This window comes from Anas acuta, chromosome 3 (genome assembly GCF_963932015.1).
Source record: "Anas acuta chromosome 3, bAnaAcu1.1, whole genome shotgun sequence".
NCBI classification, from domain to species: Eukaryota; Metazoa; Chordata; class Aves; order Anseriformes; family Anatidae; genus Anas; species Anas acuta.
The window spans coordinates 81,042,372-81,064,340 of record NC_088981.1 but is presented as its reverse complement, the minus strand read 5'-3'; the positions used below and the strand labels follow the sequence as shown (position 1 = coordinate 81,064,340).

Here is a 21,969-nt window from a genome sequence, read left to right as displayed (position 1 = left end):
TAATGATACCTTAAATAATTGCTATAGATGTCATCTGGGATTCCCTTACTTGTGAAGAAACAGCCTGCACCTTGCCTCGAAGAGGCTGAAATGGGTGTATACCTACCACTTGTATCGCTTTCCAGGACTTAAAATAGTCCTGGAAACTTAAAGTAGTGCTGCATGCTCTTGTGTGAATGTGTCCTTAGAGCAGAGCAGGTCAGTGCAGCTTGCTGGCATCCCAGTGTGCTCTGAGCAGGGTACCATGGGGACAGGGCCTCCAGTTGGTGATGTGCAGGCTTGAGAAGGAAGAGAGGATAAAAATCCGTGCACCAAAACATTCTCAGCTTCAAAAAGCAGTTTTCCTGTGAACAGACAAATTCAGGAAGGTGGCATCACACTTCTGCCCTCACAGTGTAGATTTCTGACTGTGAGACTTCTGTGTGATTCTATAAAAATATTAAAAGCCAGACATTTCCCTCTTAAAAGAGACAGGCTTTTCATTCTTGTGCTTTCCTGGCACTGCTCCTTTGACAGAAGCAGAGACCACAGAACCCCAGAGTGGCTGAGGTTGGCAGAGCCCTCTGGAGGCCACCTGCTCCAACCCCTGCTCCAGCAGGGCCACCCAGAACAGGCTGCCCAGGACCACGTCTGGATGTTTTTTGAAGATCTCCAAGGATGGAGACTCCACAGCCCCTCTGGGCAACCTGTGCCAGTACTCCAACAGCTGCACAGAAAGAAGAGCTTCCTGATGCTCAGATGGAAGGGCAACCAATTGCACATTAGTTTCTGCATCAAGGTGAGGTAGTTTCAGGACCCTGAAACATAGCAAACAAAAATCTGCATTGAAAAACTCGTGTTTTAACGTCAGCGATGAAGAAAGAAATGGTAACTCAACTTCTGCTTGCATTCTGGATTGTCTTGTGAATTCCTGCACCTGGGTGCATCTTCAGAGAGGCGCAGGTGGTGCCCTGCATTGCTTCTGCAGCCACCCAGCAGAGGAGGCCTGAGCACAGGTAGAAGCTAACCGAGCTGCAAGCAGACTTGTCAAGCAGGTGATAAGCCTTGCCTTGAAGAAAGGACTAGGGTGTCAACCTCTGCAGTAGTTTTAAAACTACTGCGTTGTTTCTAATGATTCTGCAAGCTAACATTTAAAATCCTTCCACCACAAATCAAAGAATCTCTTTACTGTGCATGTTTGTTAGAAGTGAATGGCTCAGACACACCACTAGAGGGAATAGTTTATCTGTCTTTCAAGTGAGTATGACACGGGCTCTATGTAGCTGACATAGGGGATTTTTGAGGAGGGAATATGGGTCTTTAATTCTAGCTACAAGAACACTGGATAAACCAGGCCTCCATTTCCAGAAACTCTGTTTAAAACTTAAAGTTAACACAAATTATGGGGGAGCAATCCAAATGTTTTTAATGTAAAATAGTGTTCTGCAACTTCAGTAGCTTAGTGACAAGCTAAATGATTTTTTGTGGTCTAACAGAGACTGCAAACCTCTCCTGAAACCATGTTTTTCTTTGGCAAATGTATAATTGCCTTGCTTGCTTCTTTGCTTGCCTGCTTGCTTTTTGCTTCTATACACACGGTTTGCCTGTTGATGTTTACATACACAAGCACATCTATACTTATGCCTCTGCATTCATATGCTTTGCATATATGCAGACATGCACGTGTATATACACAGCAGAGAAGAAAGCCGGGGAGGTTCCTGGAGTGTGTGGAAGAGAGCTTCCTGACCCAGCTGGTGAGTGAGCCAAGGTCGCTCCTGCTGGACTCTTTGCTTGCGAACAGAGGACTTGTGATGTGGGTTGATGTGGACAGGGGTGATGTGAGGGTTGGCTGCTGTCCTGGACATAGTGATCATGAAATAAAAGCTTTCGATTCTAGGAGAAGTAAGGATGGGGGTTATCAGAACTGCTGCCTGGGACTTCCTGGCGGCAGGCTGTCCTGTTAGGAGACTTATGAGACAACATCCCTTGGGAAGCATTCCCAGGGGGTAAAGGAGCCCAGGAAGGCAGGACACTTCAAGAAGGAAATCCTAAAGGCACAGGAGCAGGCTGTCCCTGCATGCTGAAAGATGACCTGGTGTGGAAGATTGGCCTGGCTGAACAGAAAGCTGAGGCTAGAGCTCAGGAAGAAAAAGAGGGTTTATGACCTTTGGAGGAAGGGGCAGGCTGCTCAGGAGGACTACAAAGACGTTGGGAGGCTCAAATTCAACACAGCTAAGTGCTGGGCACTGCGCTTGGGGCACAACAGCCCCATGCAGTGCTATAGGCTGGGGGAAGAGTGGCTGGAAAGCTGCCTGATGAAAAGGGACCTGGAGGTATTTATTGATTGATAGCTGGCTGAACGTGGGCCGGCAGTGTGGCCAGGTGGCCAAGAAGGCCAACAGCATCCTTGTGTCAGGAATGGTGCAGCCAGCAGGAGCAGGGAGGTGATCGTGCCCCTGTGCTCGGCTCTGGTGAGGCTGCACCTCGAGTGCTGGGTTCAGCTTTGGGCCCCTCGCTACAAGAAGGACATTGAGGACCTGGAACATGTCTGGAGAAGGGCTGTGAAGCTGGTGAGGGGTCTGGAGCACCAGTCCTGGGACGAGCGGCTGAGGGAGCTGGGGGTGTTTGGTCTGGGGAAGAGGAGGCTCAGGGGAGACTTTATGGGTCTCTACAGTTACCTGAAAGGAAGGTTTGGGGAGCTGGGGGTCGGCCTCTGCTCACAGATAACCAGTGATAGGACTAGAGGGAATGGCCAGGGGAGATTTAGGTTGGCAATGAGGAGACATTTCTCCTCAGAAAGAGCAGTCAGGCACAGGGATGGGCTGCCCAGGGAGGTGGTGGCATCACTATCCCCAGAGGTATACAAAAGCCATTCAGATGTGGTGCTTGGGGACACGGTGGGCCTGTCAGCGCTAGGTTAGGCTGGACTTGATGCCATAAGACCTATCCCACCCAAATGTCTCCATGCCTCCACAGGCACCGCACGCCCCCAGCCCCCCCCTTTACACCCCCCGCGGCCCGGGCCCGCCCTGGGGCGGTTCCGTCTCCACGGGAACGGGCAGCGGCGTCGGGTAAATGCCGCTTGGAAATGCCTCAGTGCTCAGCACTCCGCTGGTGCCTGAAAATAAGAGGCCGCAGGAGGCTGTGGTACAAGCGTCCCCGCTGCCCGCCGTGGTGTGGTGGGAGCAGGGCGCTGAGAAGCGTGGTGAGAAGCCGTATAAGCCCGTCAGGGCGCTGCCTGGCCGCGATGTCTGGCGAGCTGACCGAAGGAGTCATAAAGGTCATCATCCGCCAAGTCGGAGAAGAGTGTGCCGCCAAGGGACAGGCTGTTTCTGAAACCTTGGTAGCTTTCATGGTAAGAGCAAGTGGGTTGTTGTAGGGTTTTCGTGAATCCAGCTGGGCGTTTCGCCAGCCACGTTCAGGTTCTGTTATGGTCAATAAAATCTCTCTCCCTGTGTAGTGCTAAAGGATCATATAGCATTCCCAAACTTAGCTGCTTGTAGCTTGGCAGTTCAAACCTCCTGTCAAGGCTTGCATGATGCAGGATCTTAAACTTTACATAATGTAAGTAGTTCCCCCAAAGTTGCTGACACTACCCAGAATGAATGATCAAAGAATCATAAAATGGCTGAAAGCCCACCCAGTCCCACCCCCTGCCATGTGCAGGGACACCTCCCACCAGCCCAGGCTGCCCAAAGCCCCATCCAGCCTGGCCTTGAGCACCCCCAGGGATGGGGCATCCACAGCTTCTCTGGGCAGCCTGTGCCAGGGCCTCACCGCCCCCTGAGTGAAGCATTTCCTCCTACCCTCTAATCTAAATCTCCCCTCTTTTAGTTTAAAACCATTTCCTTTTGTCCTGTCATTATCTGACTGAGCAGAAAGTTGCAAGGGAATAAATCTTCCTATGGTGTTAAAAATCAATAAACGTCAGATACCAACTTCATCTCAGGGTGCCAAAGCTGGAGCGGCTGCAGCTGAGGCTTTCTGGAGTGACTTTAATTTTGAAATGTCTGTTTCTGATTGTCCACATTAAGAAGTTTGGTGATCTTCAGTACGGGGTCTTAGCAACCTCGGAAAGTATTTCATTTGTCTGAAATGCCATGACTGTGAACTTAAGGCCCTGAAAAGGCTGTAGGTCCTGAGCCGTGGGACTTCTGTGAACACAGAGCAATTCTCCCTCATTTTTCTTTAATAGGCAGATAAACCACTCTTTTGTTTTTTTTTTCTTACCAAAGTGCAAATGAGGATTGTTTCTGAGCTTTAATAACATTTCTTCCACCTCTTTCATAAATGAACAGAAAGGTCTGATCCCATAGGTGGTTCATTGCAACAGATATATTTATTCTTTGTGATTTACCTCCTTCATCTATTTTGATGGATTCTTTTATGTGCATTTTTATTTTTTATTTTTTATTTTCCTGAGTTTAGGCAGGGTTGGGTTTTGTACATGGGTCACACTTTTGTACATTGGATCATGCTTAAACTAGAAATGAAATAGAATCAATCTTTGTGTTGTCATTGTTGGACAATTTTTCAGCTATTAATATCCTAAAAACCATTATGCACTATGGCATTTCTTCTTGGTTCATAGCAATAAGCTGTTTTGTTTGTTAGCTTGTTTTTAACTAGCTAAAGGTTAACAGCATGTCTTTAAAAATAAGTTTGAGTTCAAAAGCAGTGTTAATCAATTAAACATGAAAATTTTAATCAGATAAAAACTGACGTGGCTAGCAAAACCCTCAGCATAAATACCATTTGCAAGCATGCAAATATTTCCCTGTATGCAGAACATGATTTTTTTATCCAAAGGGCAAGCATTTATACTGATGCATTCAACGCCAACATAGAAGTCTGTAAACAAACATAATGAATTGTTATAAATTTTTGCTTAGAAAAATATATTTCCAGGACATTTTTAAAGGAGCTGTAATTTAAAATGTTCTTTTCAAAGTATTTCTTTTCAAATCGATTTTTTATTCCATTATGTCTGAGAACTAAAATTGAAACTGGCAACACAAGTGAAATAGACTGACATTGTTTCATTATCAAAGATTGAAATGAAACTAAAGAATAATAAAACTTATATTTGTTTTTAAAATTGTATCAAGTAATTCTTTGCACAATTGAATAATATGAAGTATCTTAGTGGTCTTGCAGATAACAAAATTTGCTGATTCCCACTTTGAATTATAATTCTGTCATAGTTCTTTCTGTGCAGTAAATGTATAAATGATTTTCTTCTGCCTTGCGTTCCCTAAACGTTGGACCCAGTCACTGTGAACAGTTGCTACTGCAAAGCTGTTCACTCCATCTGGAAGTCTCACAGGTATGTGGCATTCTGGTTTGCTGCAAAGAAGAGTGATTACAGGAACACGAGCTGTCGATAAGTCACAAGGGGAAGTGAAGTTAATGTTAAAAGACTTAAGCTTTAATTATTTCCTTTTAAAGCTGAGGAAACGCTGTCTACATCAGAGATTTTTCAGAACTTAAAAGGCTAAATGCCAAGAGTGTATGCTGAGATATAAATTAATAGCTTTCTTTTGTCAATTTCTAGGTGAAAGCTGTTGTTCTAGATCCAAGAAATGAATTTAATGTGGACCAAATCCTTACGAAAAGAGATGTGCAAAATCTTATCCAGGTAATTTTGACATGAGTGTGAGTGTCAGTACTTAGCTAAGACCATACCGTTATTTGCTACCTGTTCCTGTACCTATATTGCCATTTTATTTTGATATCAACACTTAAAAAACTCTAGCTACAGAGCTGTGAGAATCAAGTATCATTAAAGACTGGACTATGTGTTCCCTCATGTTAATAAATGCCTTATACTTCGTAGTATTTATTGCATATCTAGAGAATGAAGGGGAGGGACTCTGCTGCTGTTAGGAAACCTGTCATATAGATCTGAACAGTTCAGAAGTTTCTCCAGTAATTAGAAAGAATTATCTTTTCTGTCTCTCCTCTTAGCTTTGTGTTACCAGACTGCTTGACACAACAAACCCATCCCTGAGCACAATTAAGATGCAAGTTTACTTTGATATGGACTATGCAAACCGAGGTAATTTCAATACAAATACATGTTTTAGTAGAATAAGTTGATTCTGAGTTTAGATTTTACGGTCTCTGTGTGGGACTAATACTGATTCTTGTTAAATGACTGCTGGCAGCAAAGCAAAATAGAAATCCCTGGAGAGATGTACTGTACAAGAGTACAGTGTTTTGTTATGGATATTTTAGGGAACAAATGTGCACTACATTTGAGAGTACGCTCGCCTCCTCCTGTGTGAGAGACTTACTGAGCTTTTAGATCACTTCAGAACAATTCTGTTCTCAGGCACACTGCCTAGCTTTCTTCAGCAAGAAAAGCTTGGGCTGCACCTGCGGAGCTGAAAAAGAAACACTACCCAGAACTTCACTCATGTATCTGGAAGAGAACTTGTTGTTCTATCAATATCGATAATTAAGAGAGATGAGTAATCGTGAACAGCCACAGTTTTAACCAAGTCTGTTTTGGTCTCATCAGTGGTGACTTCATATGGTCTCAAAGTGGGAATGTGGAAGCGGAAGCAAAGTGAGATGGGGTTACAGTCTCTGCTCTGGCTGTAAATTCAGACCTCAGCGGGACAGTGAGCACTGGCTGGGACACAGAAAACACAGATCAGGCATAGATGGAAAGTAAATGTTTGAGGTGGCAGGGGGCATCATGAAAGCGTTTTCTTGTTAGCATATACTAAAACCAAAAATCAGTAGAATTAGGCTCCAAAGCCTTCTGGACTCAACAAGCTCAATAACTCCAGTAAGAGGACTACTGAGATCTTGGATAGTATTCAGAGCTGGGTGTGTAACTTCAGGGTGTGTGTGTGTGTTAGGTATTCTGGGTCCTACTGCAAGCAGGGGAGCCCAGAAAACCAGAGTGGCTATTTTAAGTTGGCCTGAACATTTCTCTGGCCTCTATTGGCTGATGCTAATCGTACTAAAGTTTAACTCCACTGCTGTTAATTATAAAAGTATGGTGCTGTGAACATCTTTTCCACATACCTGTGCTTCAGAAACCTTAAAGTGGCTCTTTGACTGTGGTAATGAATTGCACCCTCTGTACAAGCCAAATTCCAAAGGATTTAGACTTCTCTTTCTAACTGCCCTTCCTTCTTAGCTGAATTACTCAGAGAGCAGCGTCGTGTTCTGGAGGGAAGGTTGGCTCCTCTGGTCAGAGATATCACAGACAGCCGTCCTCGTGTGCCAGATGAAATGATGAAAGTGTATCAAATGATTGTTAGCTACGTGCTGCTGAGCTCTGGCCTGGGATCCCCAACAGATATTGAGGTTGTCAGGGAGGCAACAGGTCAGTAAACTCCCAGTTGTGAGACGGAACTTTTCTTACTGAAAAATAAAACGTTACCTTCTGTTTGCTGATCTTTAGATATCAATGTGGTAAACCCTGACGAATGCTTGCTGCCCGAACTGTCACTGCTCAGCCTTGAAGTCTAAATTTGCCATAATTTTTACTTTCTGCAGTTGTTGTTCAGGAGAGGTTATTTTTGCTTGTTTAATCATTTTATTTTCCGCTTTCTCACCTTTTGCAATGGTTCTAGCTGCCCTGCAGAGTATATTCCCCCAGACAGCGCTGGGTGCCTTCATCTCGTTCAGTAAGAAGGAAAAAGAGCAACAGCTGAAAAATCTCACCATGCTAGTCACGGGGATTCGATTGTTCAACAGGGAGTGTGGGAATGGAGGAAAGGGTATCGATGACTGTAAGTATACACCTGCCTTTGGGTTGTGAATTCCCAATTAATTGTTCCTGGCCTTCTGTGCTGGAGTGGCTCCAGTAATGTCCCGTCTCTCTAGATAAACAGCTTTGACCCAGGGCCTGTAAACCTGGAGGAAATGTACATATTTAGTATTTGGGTATAGGTTTCCATGTAGGCTGCTGCTATTTTGCTAACAGAGAATCCGGTGTGGTTTATGTAGAAGGATTATATGCATTAACTTGATGCATTAATTTACCTCGTGATAACTTGTTCCCTGATCCTTGGCCATTAAGTGAATTAAATGTGTAACGTTTGCCTTAAAAAGCAGTTAATTAAGATCTTGAAAGAACACTGTCAATCCAATTACAATTTTCTGTTGAGCAAGTGTAATGAGAATTCTTAAAAGTTGCTGGGGCGTTATCTGTATTCTGATAATTTAGAGTAACCCCTTCAGATTCTTAACATGTTCTCAAAAATCTTTTGGATTTTGAATTCTTCTGCTTGTTTAATGGTAGAAAATGTCAGTTGGTATCCTGGACTTTTTTCCAAAGCTATATTCGGAGAAGGGCAGGACTTTCCTTTGTTACTTGTATTTTACAGATGGGGAAAGTGAGAACTGAAAATTACACAGATTGCCTAAAGACTCGCAGGAAACCCATGTCAGTGTTAGCAGCTGAGCTGCATCTATTATAAAGCAAGTTTTCTCACAGTCCTTGACTGTTATATTTCCACACCTGTAATTCTGACTGTTTGGAACAACTTGACTAGTAAGTCAGGTGGCTGAATCTATACAGAAACAGTTGGGAGTATAACGATAGAGGTTAGGAATCAAAATTTTATTGGGAAACTGCTTTGCCCTTATACTGTACTGTAACCATTTGCTAATGATTTAAATCACTCTTTTTGTATGTATCTCTCATCCTGTACAAACAGTGCCAGCCATTCTGAACGAAGTCCTTCCATCAGCTACACGGACTATAGAAGACAGCCTCAATACTTGCCATGAGCTAGCCCACTGTTACACAGCGCTGTTGGAATCCATGCATGAAGACCAGCACAGACACAAGCAGCTCAGTTCTTTCAAACTAAAAGAAGCACTGTTCAACGTGAGACAATACGAGGCCTTCCTCTGCATCCTTATGGTGAGACAACATCTTGTTGGGTTTAAAAAAAAAAAGATTCAGAAATCATTGAAATCATATTTTTCTCAGAATATGAGAGACTACATAACCTGTTATGCTGAGCTTTGTGCATAACTTGCTGGGGTTTGCTGCTGTCAGGTAAAAGACAAAATTAATTAATTGTTCACTTCACTGTGACTGTACTTCCATTTCATTTCTGAAGCTTTCCTTTTTGGGGAGCTTTAATTTCATCACCAAAGAATTAAAAAGGTAGGGCTTTACTTGTTTGTATGCTGATACTTAGACACTTTGCAGATGATTGGAGAATATAAAATGGGATTCTGCAATAAAATACCTAGTAAGAAAAGCCAGATTACCTGAAATAACAGATCTCTGTATCTGAATAAAGTTGAAGTGTAACAGGAAGATTTGTTTCCATTAAAAGCTCTCCCCCAAAAGAAACATGAAAGAAAAATTCTCGTTCAATACATAAATCATCTCAAATTTAGGCTGTAGACATCCCTAGCACACATGGAGTCATCAGAAGTCGTAAGAACACAACTAAAATTCCTGAAATTTGTTTTGCATATGAAGACCTTTTTATTTGTCTTTATTTGTCTTTTGAGAATTGCTGGGTTTATGTTACAACAATTATGTTACTCTCCTGTACATCATAAAGCTTGAGAAAATGTTTCTCTCTCTCTCTCTCTCTCCCTTTTTTCTTTTTTTTTTTTTTTTTCAATTTCTTTTCATTTCAAAGGAGTTGAGGTTTTATGTGAAAATTCCTAGTATTGGTTTGAGAGAAGTGCCTGGTCTTATACCTAAACACTCAAGAAAAAAAACATTTTGTTGAAAATTAGGGTTCATTTTGTTCTTTAAAGTCGTTGAACAAAGAGGTCAACATAAATATTTGTTGCTAAATATTTTGTTTTTTGACTCTCATACTTTTTACCTGAAATACATTCTCTTTCCAGTCTGATGCAATTACGGGAGCTCAAGAAGTTGAAAAGATGAACGTGCAGTTTGCAACAACAATGGAGCAGTTAAAAAACGCCGTCCAGAATAAGGGTTCTGTAGATACCAAAGACGTTTTTGTAAGTATTTTGAATGGAAAACTTACTTGTTTTTAATTATGAAAAGAAAAAAAAGAAAAAAAGAGAGAAAGAGAGAAAGAAGGGAAATGATTACAAAATACTTTACAGGTGTGTTTTTGCATAGTTTGCTTTAAGAAAAAGGCTGCATTATTTTCTCTTTTATAACAGCACTCCTGGTAGTTTTTCAAGGGGTGACTAAGCTATCAGACTTGATCTCAAGGTACGAGGAAAGCAAGGTACAAAACAGAAGAGAGGGAAGGATTTAAATACTCCTTTTCTGTAAGTGTCTTGAGTGGTTTGTTGGTATTTGTAGAATTACAGTGATACTTTCCTGTTTTGTGTAAATATTCTCTCCTGTTCCTGCAGAAATTGTTAGGACATATTGATAACAGCACATCAGAATGTGATTGCTTTGAAATCCTTTCAGATAGCAATTCTGCAATTACAGTATGGCTCCTTGGTAACATTTTCTAAAGAAATTGGGTTACTGTGAGAGAGATTTCAGTCTCTTTGCCCTTCCTAATAATTGCTGAATCCGTTGGCCAGTTTCAGTTGAACTTGTCAGAGCCCAAAGCTCTCGGAATATGTCATTTTCTGCAAGTTCTCTGAAAAATAAGTAATTGGACAGACACAATTAGAGCCCTTCTAAGGGCTCTGCAATGGGAATGCCACAGTGATGAGTCCAGCCAGCCATCTGGGCAGTGGGCAGACACGTACCTCCGTGCAATCCATGTTCTGTGCTTGGTTGGTGGTTACAGGACATGGGGGGGAAGAGAGAATGAGTGATGTGAACTGTAAATATTTGAAGAAGGTGCCTGCTTACACTATGAAAACCTGGGATTAGTATGGTGGCGTGGTAAAAAGAATATGGGAAAGAAAGACGTCAGAAAGCAGGCTTCCATGAATATACTTTTCTTGGAAGAGCTCATTATTTTGTGTGATATGCCTACCATTTTAATTCCGCGTAGGTAGCTGCTGAACTAGCATGCCCTTTATACGTGTGTTAGGTTTTATTTCATCCTTCAGAACAAATAATTAGAAAGCAAAATAAAGCCTCATGTGGAGGAGGGAGGAAGGCAGATTATTCCCCATCTACTTAGAGTATTTTTGCACTTCCCTTGGGGGTATCTGTGCTGGAAACTCGTGGCAGTGGCACTTTGAGGTGCAACTCAGGTGTGATCTGACACTTCAGCTTATGTGTGCTGTGATTTTATAAGCCAGATGTTCTCGTTTGGAGGACATTTACCTTGCTCACTGAGCTGCTTAAAGCAGTTTTTCTCTCTTCTTCTGTATCTTCGTGGGGCTTAAGTGCCTGATACACACTTTAGTACAGTGATAAAGACAGAGGGAAGAGATAAGTAGGGTTTTCTCAGAGGCACGTGAGAGAAGAAAGCCCAGTTTAGGGTATTTGACTTCCTCTGGGAAAGCCTGTTTCTTCCCCCGGGTGATGGAAGGAGCCTAGGAAGATTCAGTTCACTGATCTGAATTTAGCCTTTCTGAATCCACGTTTTTCCTAGAAGCTGCTCTTGGATGCTTCCTGGACTATATTTGTTATATTTGTACCAACCCTTTGTTTTAGTAAACATAGTAGATTTCATTACTACTCTTTTAATCCTTTTTTTTTTTTTTTTTTTTTTTTTTGAGTAAGAATGGTTTTGGTCTTGCTTCCTTTCCTTTCCTTTCATTTCTTCCATTTTTATACCCATAACTTATCCACAGCATTAGAGATGCTGATGAATTCCAGAGCCAACTCTTCTGACCCTTCATGTAATAATGTCAGGAACAAGCATAAAATACAGTGCTGTTAGCATGCATTTCTGTTGAATCTCTTCCCATAAATGCTATGTACTTAAAGGCAACAGGGCGCATTTAATATCATTATAATTAAGCATTTATACTCAAAGCTGAGGGTCTTCTTTGACAGGTGAGTGCACATTTGTGTCAGCATTGCTGCTGGGAATTGCAGCTTCCAGTTTTGTCCAAAACCCTGCACCTCTCTGAGGCTGGATATAGGGGCCTGGAGTGATGGGATGTCCACTTTCAAATCCCCACAGCCTCCCGCCCTGGGATTTTGGGGTGCTGGAGGCCTTGTGGGTCAGCTTTGTTCATGTTAGGGATTGTTGTGCACAGCACTAGGGTTATGTTGCAGACATAAAACAACTCAAGACTTCAGATGGTTTTCTTTATTTTACAGCCTCTCTTTGTTGCAATTTGTAATGTGTGGACTGGGTTTCAGAACGAGTTACTACTCCTGAGCTTTCTCTCCAATATGACTAACAATCTGCAGCAGTTCTTGGAAGCACAATCGCAGCTTTTTCCTGAGGAAGTGCTAACATCTCTTCTTGAAGGAGTGACTGTGAAAACCGATGAGGAGAGGATAAGAGAAACCATGGGTACTGAAAGTTACTTTTTTTTTTTCCTTTTCTTCCACATCTCAAGATCTTATAATTTAAATTTTACATACAGAAGGAACTACACGTTGATTTTTTAATAATTAAAATCTCCACGGTAAATTAAAATGCAGCCCTTGCAGTGTGTGGATTTATTTTTCATGTACAGTTTGGGCTTTTATATATAAATCTAAAATATTTCTAGTAGCTACAAACTATTTATAAACTAGCTACTAATAAAGTAGCTACAAACTGCCTTAAAAAAATTCAGAATTGTCAGAAGAAAGAATACTTCTAAGAGTTTTTTTTAAGTTTTGTAAGTTTATGACTTCTTACACCTTTCAGAACTTCTGAAGTGAATGGAGGATTAAAAAAGCTAAATAATGGGGCTTTATCTTTTTTGCCAGAAGTGTGTTTTTGGTGAAGATGCTATCCCTAATGATCACATTATACTGAAGGAGATTTAGAATGTGTGAGTGGGTGAAACCAAAGTGGGACCATATGATATTACCATATGATATTCTTTTGTCCTGTTTCCAAAGAAAACTAATGCTTTTAACAAAGGATCCTGAGGGCTGCCTTTTCAGTCCTTCAGGACCGGTTCCTTAGGATCTTTTCTATGGAAGGCCTGAAGTTTGGGAAGATAACAGTAATCAGGTTATCCTGTAACATGATTATATTTTAAACATCAGATGTTTTTTTAATGAAATCCTTCCTTTGTTAAATCGTTTCTTAGGAACAAGAGTAAACGTTTCAGATTTCGAGAACCAAGAATGGCTTTTTCCAGAGACTACTGCTGATTTTGATCAGTTGCTAATCCAGTACCATGGTTTCTGTGCATACGCAATTGGTGTAAAAGGCCTCACCCTTCCAGGTATGCTCTGTAGTTAGATCTCCTTACTACACGTGTACACAAGTACAAGAGAAGATGTGAAGATGTTCTGAATGTGTCCTCTTTTCTGTCAAAACTGGAGGACTGTAATTTCATGTGTGTAATTTTCACTCCCAGATAACTTATTTCCCCCATTGAAATATTTTTCTTTTAAAAATACCCAGATAAACTGCCCAAAATAGGCAGGGGGGCTTCAAGAGAAAGTAGGCATGAACAAGCAGAGGCAGAGACAAAATGGGATGGACAAATGTTTCCTCCTGCTATTTGTGCATCTCTATAACCTACATTGCAACTGAATGCAGGTTTGTTTATTGTTGTTGTGTTTTCATACAGTCACCTGTAAGTGGTCCTTCCTTCTATTTCGTGTATCTTGAAACACACCCATACATGCCTACATCATACATGCTTACATACAGCTTTAAGCAGTGGATATAAAATATCAAAAGTCTTCTCTGAACAGAATAGTGCAAAATTGCACCTTGTGGTCAGCTAATGGTAGGATTTATTCGGTTTGATTCAGGGCCATTTGTCTTGAAAGCAAGTTGTATTTCAGCTACCCCAGTTTTTCTGTATCCTGTCCTCCAGTGTTTTATGGAACCTGTCCATGTAGAACTATTTTAAACCTACAGCAGGCTGGGAGGAAAATGTGGCCAGTTCTTGGCATTATTAAAAAAGTGTATGCCTTAATGGCAGTGTAAATATCTTACATTTACTTAGTATTGTGTGTGAGAACAACTGTCCTGGGTTAGACTGAAGGTCTCTCTAGCCTTGCATCTGACCATGAGAAGTCATGTAGGAGTGGTCCTTCCTTCGTTAATATCCTTCCCTGTTCTAGCAGCCAGTGGTTATGGGATTACTTCAGAGAAATGTTGTGTTTTCACCTTTCTGTTAAATAATCATTGTCAGAGGTTTCTCATTTATCTAATTGCTTTTTGAATCCATTCGGAGTTCGTCATGGGATATTCTAATTGTCAAAGTCCCACAACTGTAAATATGTATAATATGAGAAAGTACCTCTTTCTGATCTGGGTTTAAGCTCTGGCTTGGTAATTTCATCACAGCTCATGGTTTTTCTATTAGGAAGATCAGCAAACAGTCGTTTTGTATCTGAACTTCTGCATGCAATTCATGGGTTTCTAATCCTGAATCATATTATTTCTCTTTGGTTGTTTCTTTTTAATACTGGAGACAACTATTTATTTAACCCTTCCTTCTGTGAAGAGTAACTCAAGCCTCTGATAACTCCCAGCTCACTTAATTTTATTTTTCTTATTTTAAGGGGTTGGAACAAAATGTGGTATAGCAAACATAGCATATAGGTTTTTATAATTTTTTTCTCCCTCTCTGTTTATATCCTACTAATTTCTGATATTCTTTGAGCTTTTTTTGATTGCCACTGAATAGTGCCATTTAATATCTTCAAGGCACTGTCTGTGGTAATTCTGAGTCTTTCCTAGACAATGACAGCTGAAAGAGAGTCATTTGTTGTAGCTCAGTTTATGTTTTCCTCGATAAGTTATTTGGCCATTATTGACATTTAATTTTCTCTGTTAATTTCTTGTCCAGCTTCTCAGCTGCTTTATCCCCTTTGCATAATTTCAGTGTAATGCCCCTTGGTATAAATTGATTGCTGATCTGCAATCTGATACTTGCTGGAGGTTATAGGGGAAACATTTCTGGGTGTGAACATTTGTTTTTATGCTTTTGCTGTGGGTGTTTTATCCATAGTTTTTCTCACAAACATGGAGTCTGATCTAGATTAAAGCATGCTGGATGTAAACTGATCAAAAGCAGTTGTATTGGCCTAAAGGAATATACTTTTCTGTATTTAAAAGTATTTCAGGGATTTATTCTTATTTCAGAAAAAAAAATGACTTGAGGGAAACATTTTTAATCAAGATCACGTCTTTTGTATTGAATATCAAATTGTTTACTATTTTATTTTGTTACTGTTTTGTTTTGTTTTGTTTTCCCTAGGAAATCCTGCTATTGGGATTTTGAAGCACAAGGACAGATGTTACGTTTTCAGTTCCAAAGAATCTGCTTACATTTTTGCTCAAGACCCAGATAAGTTCATTCAGCTGACCGTAGAAAAAGCAAAAGAACACGCGGAGCTAATTCATCTGCTCGAGCTTCACCATCACTTTGAATACCTTGCTCCATACACACAGGTACACATCGCCCCTTCTGAAGAGCTGTCGGATCACTGGTTGATCTGTCCTTTCCAGAACATAAAGGGAACTGATGAAACCCAGCAGTATAACAATCTGCCTATCATACAGTGTCTGAAGGTCCCTCTCTTCCAGACCTTTGTGGGGTAGATAACAGCAGAAGGGGAAAATGTTTCTTCTCACCTGGTCTCTTCCTAGGAGAGTATGTAGTGCCAAAGGATTATGGCAGTGATGAAAACTGCTCATCCTTATCCTAGGCAGATCTCGTGTCTGATGTTTCTTTTCCCCATTATTGCAAAACTAGCTTAAAGGGACAGGAAGTAAATGCAGCAGAAGATGAGCCAGATACCACATTAACTAGAGCTTTAGCTCAGGAGTTCATCGGTGTGTGCTGGATGAGCATGTAGTGATATCTGGGGACAGGATTTATGGAACGTATTGCAGAACAAAAGGGGACTCGTTAATAATGAACGTCACGCTGCTACAATGTGAAATCCAAAGGCTTGATTTTAATGTATAGATTTTCTGTGTGACACGTTGTGAATTCTAAATCCCTAGCTATGCAGAGTATGTAATCTTGAATTGACCCTTGGTGAGAAAGATATGGTTTATATCCTACTTCTGGCAGAGATGTAGGCATTTCTCCTGATTATTATTTACGATTTTTAGTCTGTTCCTGAAGGTAACTGAGATGCCTGCCTCATAAAATACTGCCCATGGACTTTTATCAAAGTCCAATGATTAAGCACTTACCCAGGATGTGAGTCTGAAATTCAGCTGTGGTGTCTACCTAGAGGGTTTTCTGCCAGAAATTAAACACAGCAAATTCTGATTGGTTTCTTTTCTTTTCAGCAGGTTCAGGGGAACAAAAATATCGTTGAACATAAAAATCTTGCAATTTACAGGTTTTCAAGTTTCTATTTGCTTCTAAGAACATGCATATCCGTATTCTGTCTTAGATGCCTGTATTCTCCTCATTAATGCCTTGCTCGTTGGCTTTTTTCCTCTATCCAGGCAAGAAGTGCAGACAAAAGTTTGATGAAACCAACCACAAAACTTGACAGCAGCACTCAAACTGACACTCACATCTTGCCTCCATCTATTGTGAAGTCCTATGAATGGAATGAGTGGGAACTGAGAAGAAAAGCTATAAAATTGGTTCGTATTGTTACTACCAGATTTTCATGTGTTGGATAACAAAGTTCAGACTAAATTATTATGAAGTATTGTACTTTGCAGTCTAAACTTACACAAAGATGCATGCCTTTATTAAAACTGGTTCAATCATTTTTTCACCATTTTTTAAGCAGTGCTTCCTCTGCTAGGTCGATTCATTCTTAATTTTTCATCTGCCTTCTTTAAGTGGTGAGTTTATTGATTAGCACTGAATTTTAAAGTTGCTTCCCTACACTCAAATAAATTTAACAGTTTGAAGATATTGCTATACAAATAGGTTTTTGTATTTTTTTATTATTATTATTTGGTTTTAAACGGGGTTGCAGAAGGGTTTCTGCCAAGCAAAACTTTATTCCAAGTTGAACAATTCATATTAGTATCACTGTCAAGTAAGAGGAGAAAAAATGTAACAGCTGGCAGACAGAGCAGTCAGGAATACCTTTGGATGTGGTTCACCCTGCAGAAGCTTTCTTTGAACTGACTTATCCACCCTTGAAAGAAATCAAAGCATGAGGCTTTTCTCTTTTTTTTTTTTTTTTTGGCATAGTGAGGTATTTTTCATTTTATCTTGAATCCTCATGTTTGCTAAAACCAACTCATTGGGTTTTATTTGAAAGTGAAATTCCCCTCTTTCATGCACGACCAATCCAGATATGTAAGAAACAGAGCAAATAGCTTTTCTGTTGTGTATGTAACCCAGAGGAAATGGTTGTTATATATAAATCATGATGATTTGCTGTTGGATTGGAAATCACAGTCCCACAGAGGGTTGGTGACATACATAAAAGCTTCTAAAGTAACAGCATGTACTTAAAAAGCTGCTTACTAGGAGCTTTTCTTTTCCCAGCCCATGCGGTTGTTAAGGTGTAGCACCTGATTTTCACAATTCAATCAAAATGAACTCGTTTGTGTAGGTCACACTGCAGTTACCAACAATAACTGGACACAGAATGCTGCAGGGAGGTGGGTTTTGGTTTTGTTTCTGTGAACAAATGCATTGTGAAGGCCTGTGGTCTGCTGTCAGGTTTGTTTCTTTTCTGTCATCCTTCTTGCCATCAACTTTCTAACATTATAAAAGGGAACCAAAAATTTTAGAGTGGGATTTTTTGACAGTATGAGCTGGTTTACAAAGGCTTCTGAGCAATAGGTGATAATGAAGTATATAAAAATAAGCCATTGAGGTTTACAAGTGGCCTAGCTTGAAGCCTCGTTTTGCTTCTCTAGTGGACAGAAGGACGTAAGTAAGTGCTAAGACATGTTCAGTGGCTATGCTTGCTTGTCTTTAGCATAAGCAAAGGTGTATGTTTTCTAAGAGCTGAGCTTGGAGAACTTACAAGCTCGTTCGTTTGAAATGTTTAGTGACAAAGTGCTCAGGGTGTCTCAGCATCAGCTGTCCGTATGGGAGATTGGCGGGGTTGAAACAAAAAATACGAGGCACCTGCAAAAGCATTTTCACTGGCTATGCTGAATTTGTAATGTGGAGCTGATAAAACATTTACAGCCAAAGTGCTGTAATAACAGATGCAGCTTACCAATGCTTCTGTAAATTTGACACTGTTAGAGGAGCAATGGACATATTTGCAGGTTTTGATACAGGATAAGCTCAGAGGCCTTGGGTTTCTTTTCTGTTATTTGTACTTAGACAGAAAACTTGAGGTATTAAAATAGGACTTTTTAAGAAGCCTTATTTGATGTTAGCAGTAAAATTTTCAGCTCACATTTGTTTCTCTGTACAAGCATGCAATATTCCTTGCAATAGCACTCACTCAGCATTCACTCATTTCAATTGTCAGCAAAACCTTTTATTGGGAAAAAAAAAAAAAAGAAAAACTAATAATAAAATGTTCTTTCTTTCCATCACATTTTTTCTGTAAATTCATTATTCTTTTCCGTATTTTCCTGTGACACAGTGCGTAAGATTAAGTTGTAGATTAATGTACCAAACTGTGTCAAGATGTAGACACAAACTTCCATTACAGTCAGTATAGATCTAACTGGTGGAGCCTGGAGGGTGTTTTGGCTTATCCTGACACGAACACCCAGTTTCAGGCCAACTTAATCACTCCACGGACTTGGGCTTCAGACTCCAGTGTTGGGACTGCACACTCGGGGACTTTCTCACTTACAAGCATGGGCCAGAATCCCACCACATGAGGCTGTGTTTTGTGTATTTCAGTGATAACGATATGTCGTGCAATTTGAAGTGGTTTTTATCATTGCTGATATGGAAGAAGGAGCATACATTTCCTTGTTTTAACTGCTGATTTGGTAATATTAACACTTCATAAGTGATACTGTTGTATCTACAGCAGTTGCTATGATTAAACAGGGTTTTATTACTACCATCATAAATTACCTATCTTGTGCCGCTTGCCAAGGGACTAACAAGTAATGCCTGGAAAGAAGGCATTTTTTCCCTTTTATTTGATACTCTGTGACACCAACGACCAAATCTCATCATGTTTGGTAGAAACCAAAGGCTAGATCCTGTAGTTTAATTGTCCACAAGGTTTGGGATCCTCAGATTTGTTTTAGGTTGCAGATACAGGAGATTAATCCGCTTCCATCACATTCAGTGTACTTTCCAACTGATTGAAATAAACCTGAAGCCCTGGCAGAGCTTAACATGAAAATGACATTTCATTCTAATAAAACAAAATCTTCAGCATTTAACAAAAAATTTTAAAATTGTGGGGCTGCATACGGTTTTGTTCACACATTCTGTTAGCTTCAGGGGTTAGTTTCAATGAACTTAAGGTAGGAAGAAGCGTGCAACATTACAGGTTTGTGAAGCCCGTAGAGGTACAATATGCAAATGTTGCTAAAATGTTCAAACAAAATTTTGTGTCTTTTTGTGTCCTTAGGCCAATTTGCGTCGCAAGTTAACTCATGCCATGCAGACTGATCTCAGCCATCTGAGAAGGGAGAACTCCACCCAGGTGTACTTGCCAAAAGACGTCAGCACCCAGACTAAGCGCGAGAACTCGAGCAATGTACCCAGACCGCAGATTTTCTTGGCAGGTCTCCGAGGAGGATTATCTGCTGCTACTTGTATGGTCAAAGTGGACTTAACAAGACCAATAGATGAAACCTAAGTGAAAATGAGAAACCTACAGAAATATACTAAATACATATAAAAATCCCAATATATATCTGAATGAAGTTACCAAATAATTTGCTGTGTCTGTTGATTCCAGGAGCAGTTGACTTACTTTATTTGTCTTACCTGCTAGGGCTGCTGAATGGCATTAAGAGATAGAAATGAAGAGCCTGAAACACGGAGAGTTTAAAAATCAATTTAGAGTGGACATGTGCCTGAAAACTTTAACTTAAACTAACATTTAAATGTGTAGAGGGGGTCTGAGATTTTCTTGGTGTTTTACTACAATGACTGCTTGCTGAAACACTACCATGAAGATGTGGCTTTGGTAAATGAAAAGCAAAACGTTAGACTCACCACTTTTATGAGATGTGGGGCCAATCCCATAGCTCCTACAGAGGCATAATTCTCAGTGGTGTGAAATAAAACTGATCCCGAGAGAGTCACCCAGATGTCACAGCTCTACCCGCAGAGCGTAATTGCCCAGAAGGTAAAAGCAGTGAGATGAAATCGGGTTGGGTTCTTGGGCCTGGCCGTTCGTGCTGCTGTTAAGGGCTTTCCAAGTAATGGGCCTGATGAGCAGCGGCTGGGGTGGGGAGCTGAATCTATCTAGGATGGCTCTGGCAGCCGCTTGAGGTCTCCAATAATTTCTGTGTTTGTTGGCTAAAACGTGTGCTTCCAAGCACACAGCAAACAATAGGAACTCGAGGCATTGTTTCACTTGTGTTTAAAAAAACTAAAGCACAACAGGAAAAGGTTTTTATCTCTGTTTCACTGCGGTGCTGAAATAAGTGCCAGGTCTGCTAAGCTCAACAGCAGCTATTATTTCTCTTTGTGAAAAACTGAATCAGTTGAGATTTAAAATCTTGTCAGACGAAGCAGGGAATACATTAAAGCAGAGATGCTTTTCACAACAACAAAAAGCTCCACCAGTTATTTTCTGCAAATTATCCTGATGCACCTGTGGGACCGCGTGGGATTGGATAAGGTTTGTAACTCTCCTTTTGCTCAGGTGTGCCATGGTGCATTGTAGTTTCCTGAGCTAGGTGACTTTTTTGTGGCATTGTGCAGGGTAACATTCTCTTTTTAGCTGTCCAAGGTGTATTTGGCTTCACTTTTTAAGAGTTAAACATCTGAGAATAATCCACAAGCTATTACTACTACTACTACTACTAAAAGATCAGAAGGGGAGTGCACATAAAACTTAGATAAACTGTTTCTACTAGCTGATTTTTCGGAAAGGAAAGGAAAGGAAAGGAAAGGAAAGGAAAGGAAAGGAAAGGAAAGGAAAGGAAAGGAAAGGAAAGGAAAGGAAAGGAAAAGGAAAGGAAAGGAAAGGAAAGGAAAGGAAAGGAAAGGAAAGGAAAGGAAAGGAAAGGAAAGGAAAGGATCAGTAGCAGCCAGATATGCTGCTTCTCCAGGTTTTTCGATGATGAGCTGGCACTGATTTTCAGATTTATTAATAAATACATGAGTGCTATTACTTGCAGCTTTTTTAATTCAGAGAAGATAGCCCGTTGATGGTTAATGCAGTACTTTTTGTTCTGTACATTTTTATCATTTCCTTTGAACCTTTTATGTTAAAGTTCTTACCTTGGACTAATAAGCTGTTTTTTTAAGAATATATAAATGCACTTATATGAAAGAAAATTGACGAGTGAAAATCCTTTTATTCTTTTACATTTGTGGAAGCTATGGCAGTATTGTGAAATAGTGGGGAATACGACTGTAATTTCAGATTTGACACAGCAGAAACACGTCAGCATGGAAAAGTTTGCTACTGGCAGTGTCAGAAGTGTGTGAAATTGTTGCTTCCTGGGTGTTTACTGCCATTAAAATAGTACAGGGAAAAAAAGGAGAGATTATTTTTCAGAATGTCTTTATTCATGTGGAAGGGGAGACAAATTTCAGTCCATGCCCATTTGAACTTGAGCTTTGTCTTTATTTGAATCTCCACCTCTTTTCAGCAGCTCTTCCTGGTGCAGTGGTGTGTGCTTGTGATGGAAAGATCAGGCAAGACCTAGCCTTGTAGGAAGAAACTGTGCAAGTAACAGTGTATACGTTCAGTAAATACAAATTAGAAAATAATGTTCACATAATAACAGCGTTAGTAAAACCACTGTTTTGTGCTGCTGTGGGCTTCCCTCTTGCCATAACCTTTGTGGAGAGGGCCCTGCCACACACCTTGCAGCATCCGGCCTGTTTTGGTGCTTTTGTTTCGTATCAGGACGAAGGGACGTGCTGACGTGAGGGGATGGAGTCCAGTGGGCATGGGTGCTCCATTTTGTGCCAGGG

General features: G+C 40.6%; 1 protein-coding gene and 1 long non-coding RNA gene across 2 annotated transcripts; one reads left to right on the top strand and one right to left on the bottom strand.

Moving 5' to 3' along the window:
* The first annotated feature begins 1,302 nt into the window (after positions 1-1,302).
* On the top strand, positions 1,303-21,583 carry CFAP206 (cilia and flagella associated protein 206). The gene is made up of 12 exons (XM_068677994.1): positions 1,303-3,337; positions 5,537-5,620; positions 5,950-6,040; positions 7,136-7,324; positions 7,575-7,733; positions 8,664-8,872; positions 9,826-9,945; positions 12,140-12,338; positions 13,072-13,209; positions 15,205-15,398; positions 16,413-16,556; positions 19,439-21,583. Exons 1-12 carry the CDS (start codon positions 2,939-2,941, stop codon positions 19,667-19,669), a joined length of 2,157 nt encoding a protein of 718 aa, XP_068534095.1. The 5' UTR covers positions 1,303-2,938; the 3' UTR covers positions 19,670-21,583.
* Positions 18,355-19,846, bottom strand: LOC137854516 (uncharacterized). Its single transcript, XR_011095199.1, has 2 exons — positions 19,801-19,846; positions 18,355-19,665 (listed from the first exon to the last, which is right to left on the bottom strand). It is a non-coding gene; the product is annotated as an uncharacterized lncRNA (long non-coding RNA).
* Positions 21,584-21,969: the final 386 nt, after the last annotated feature.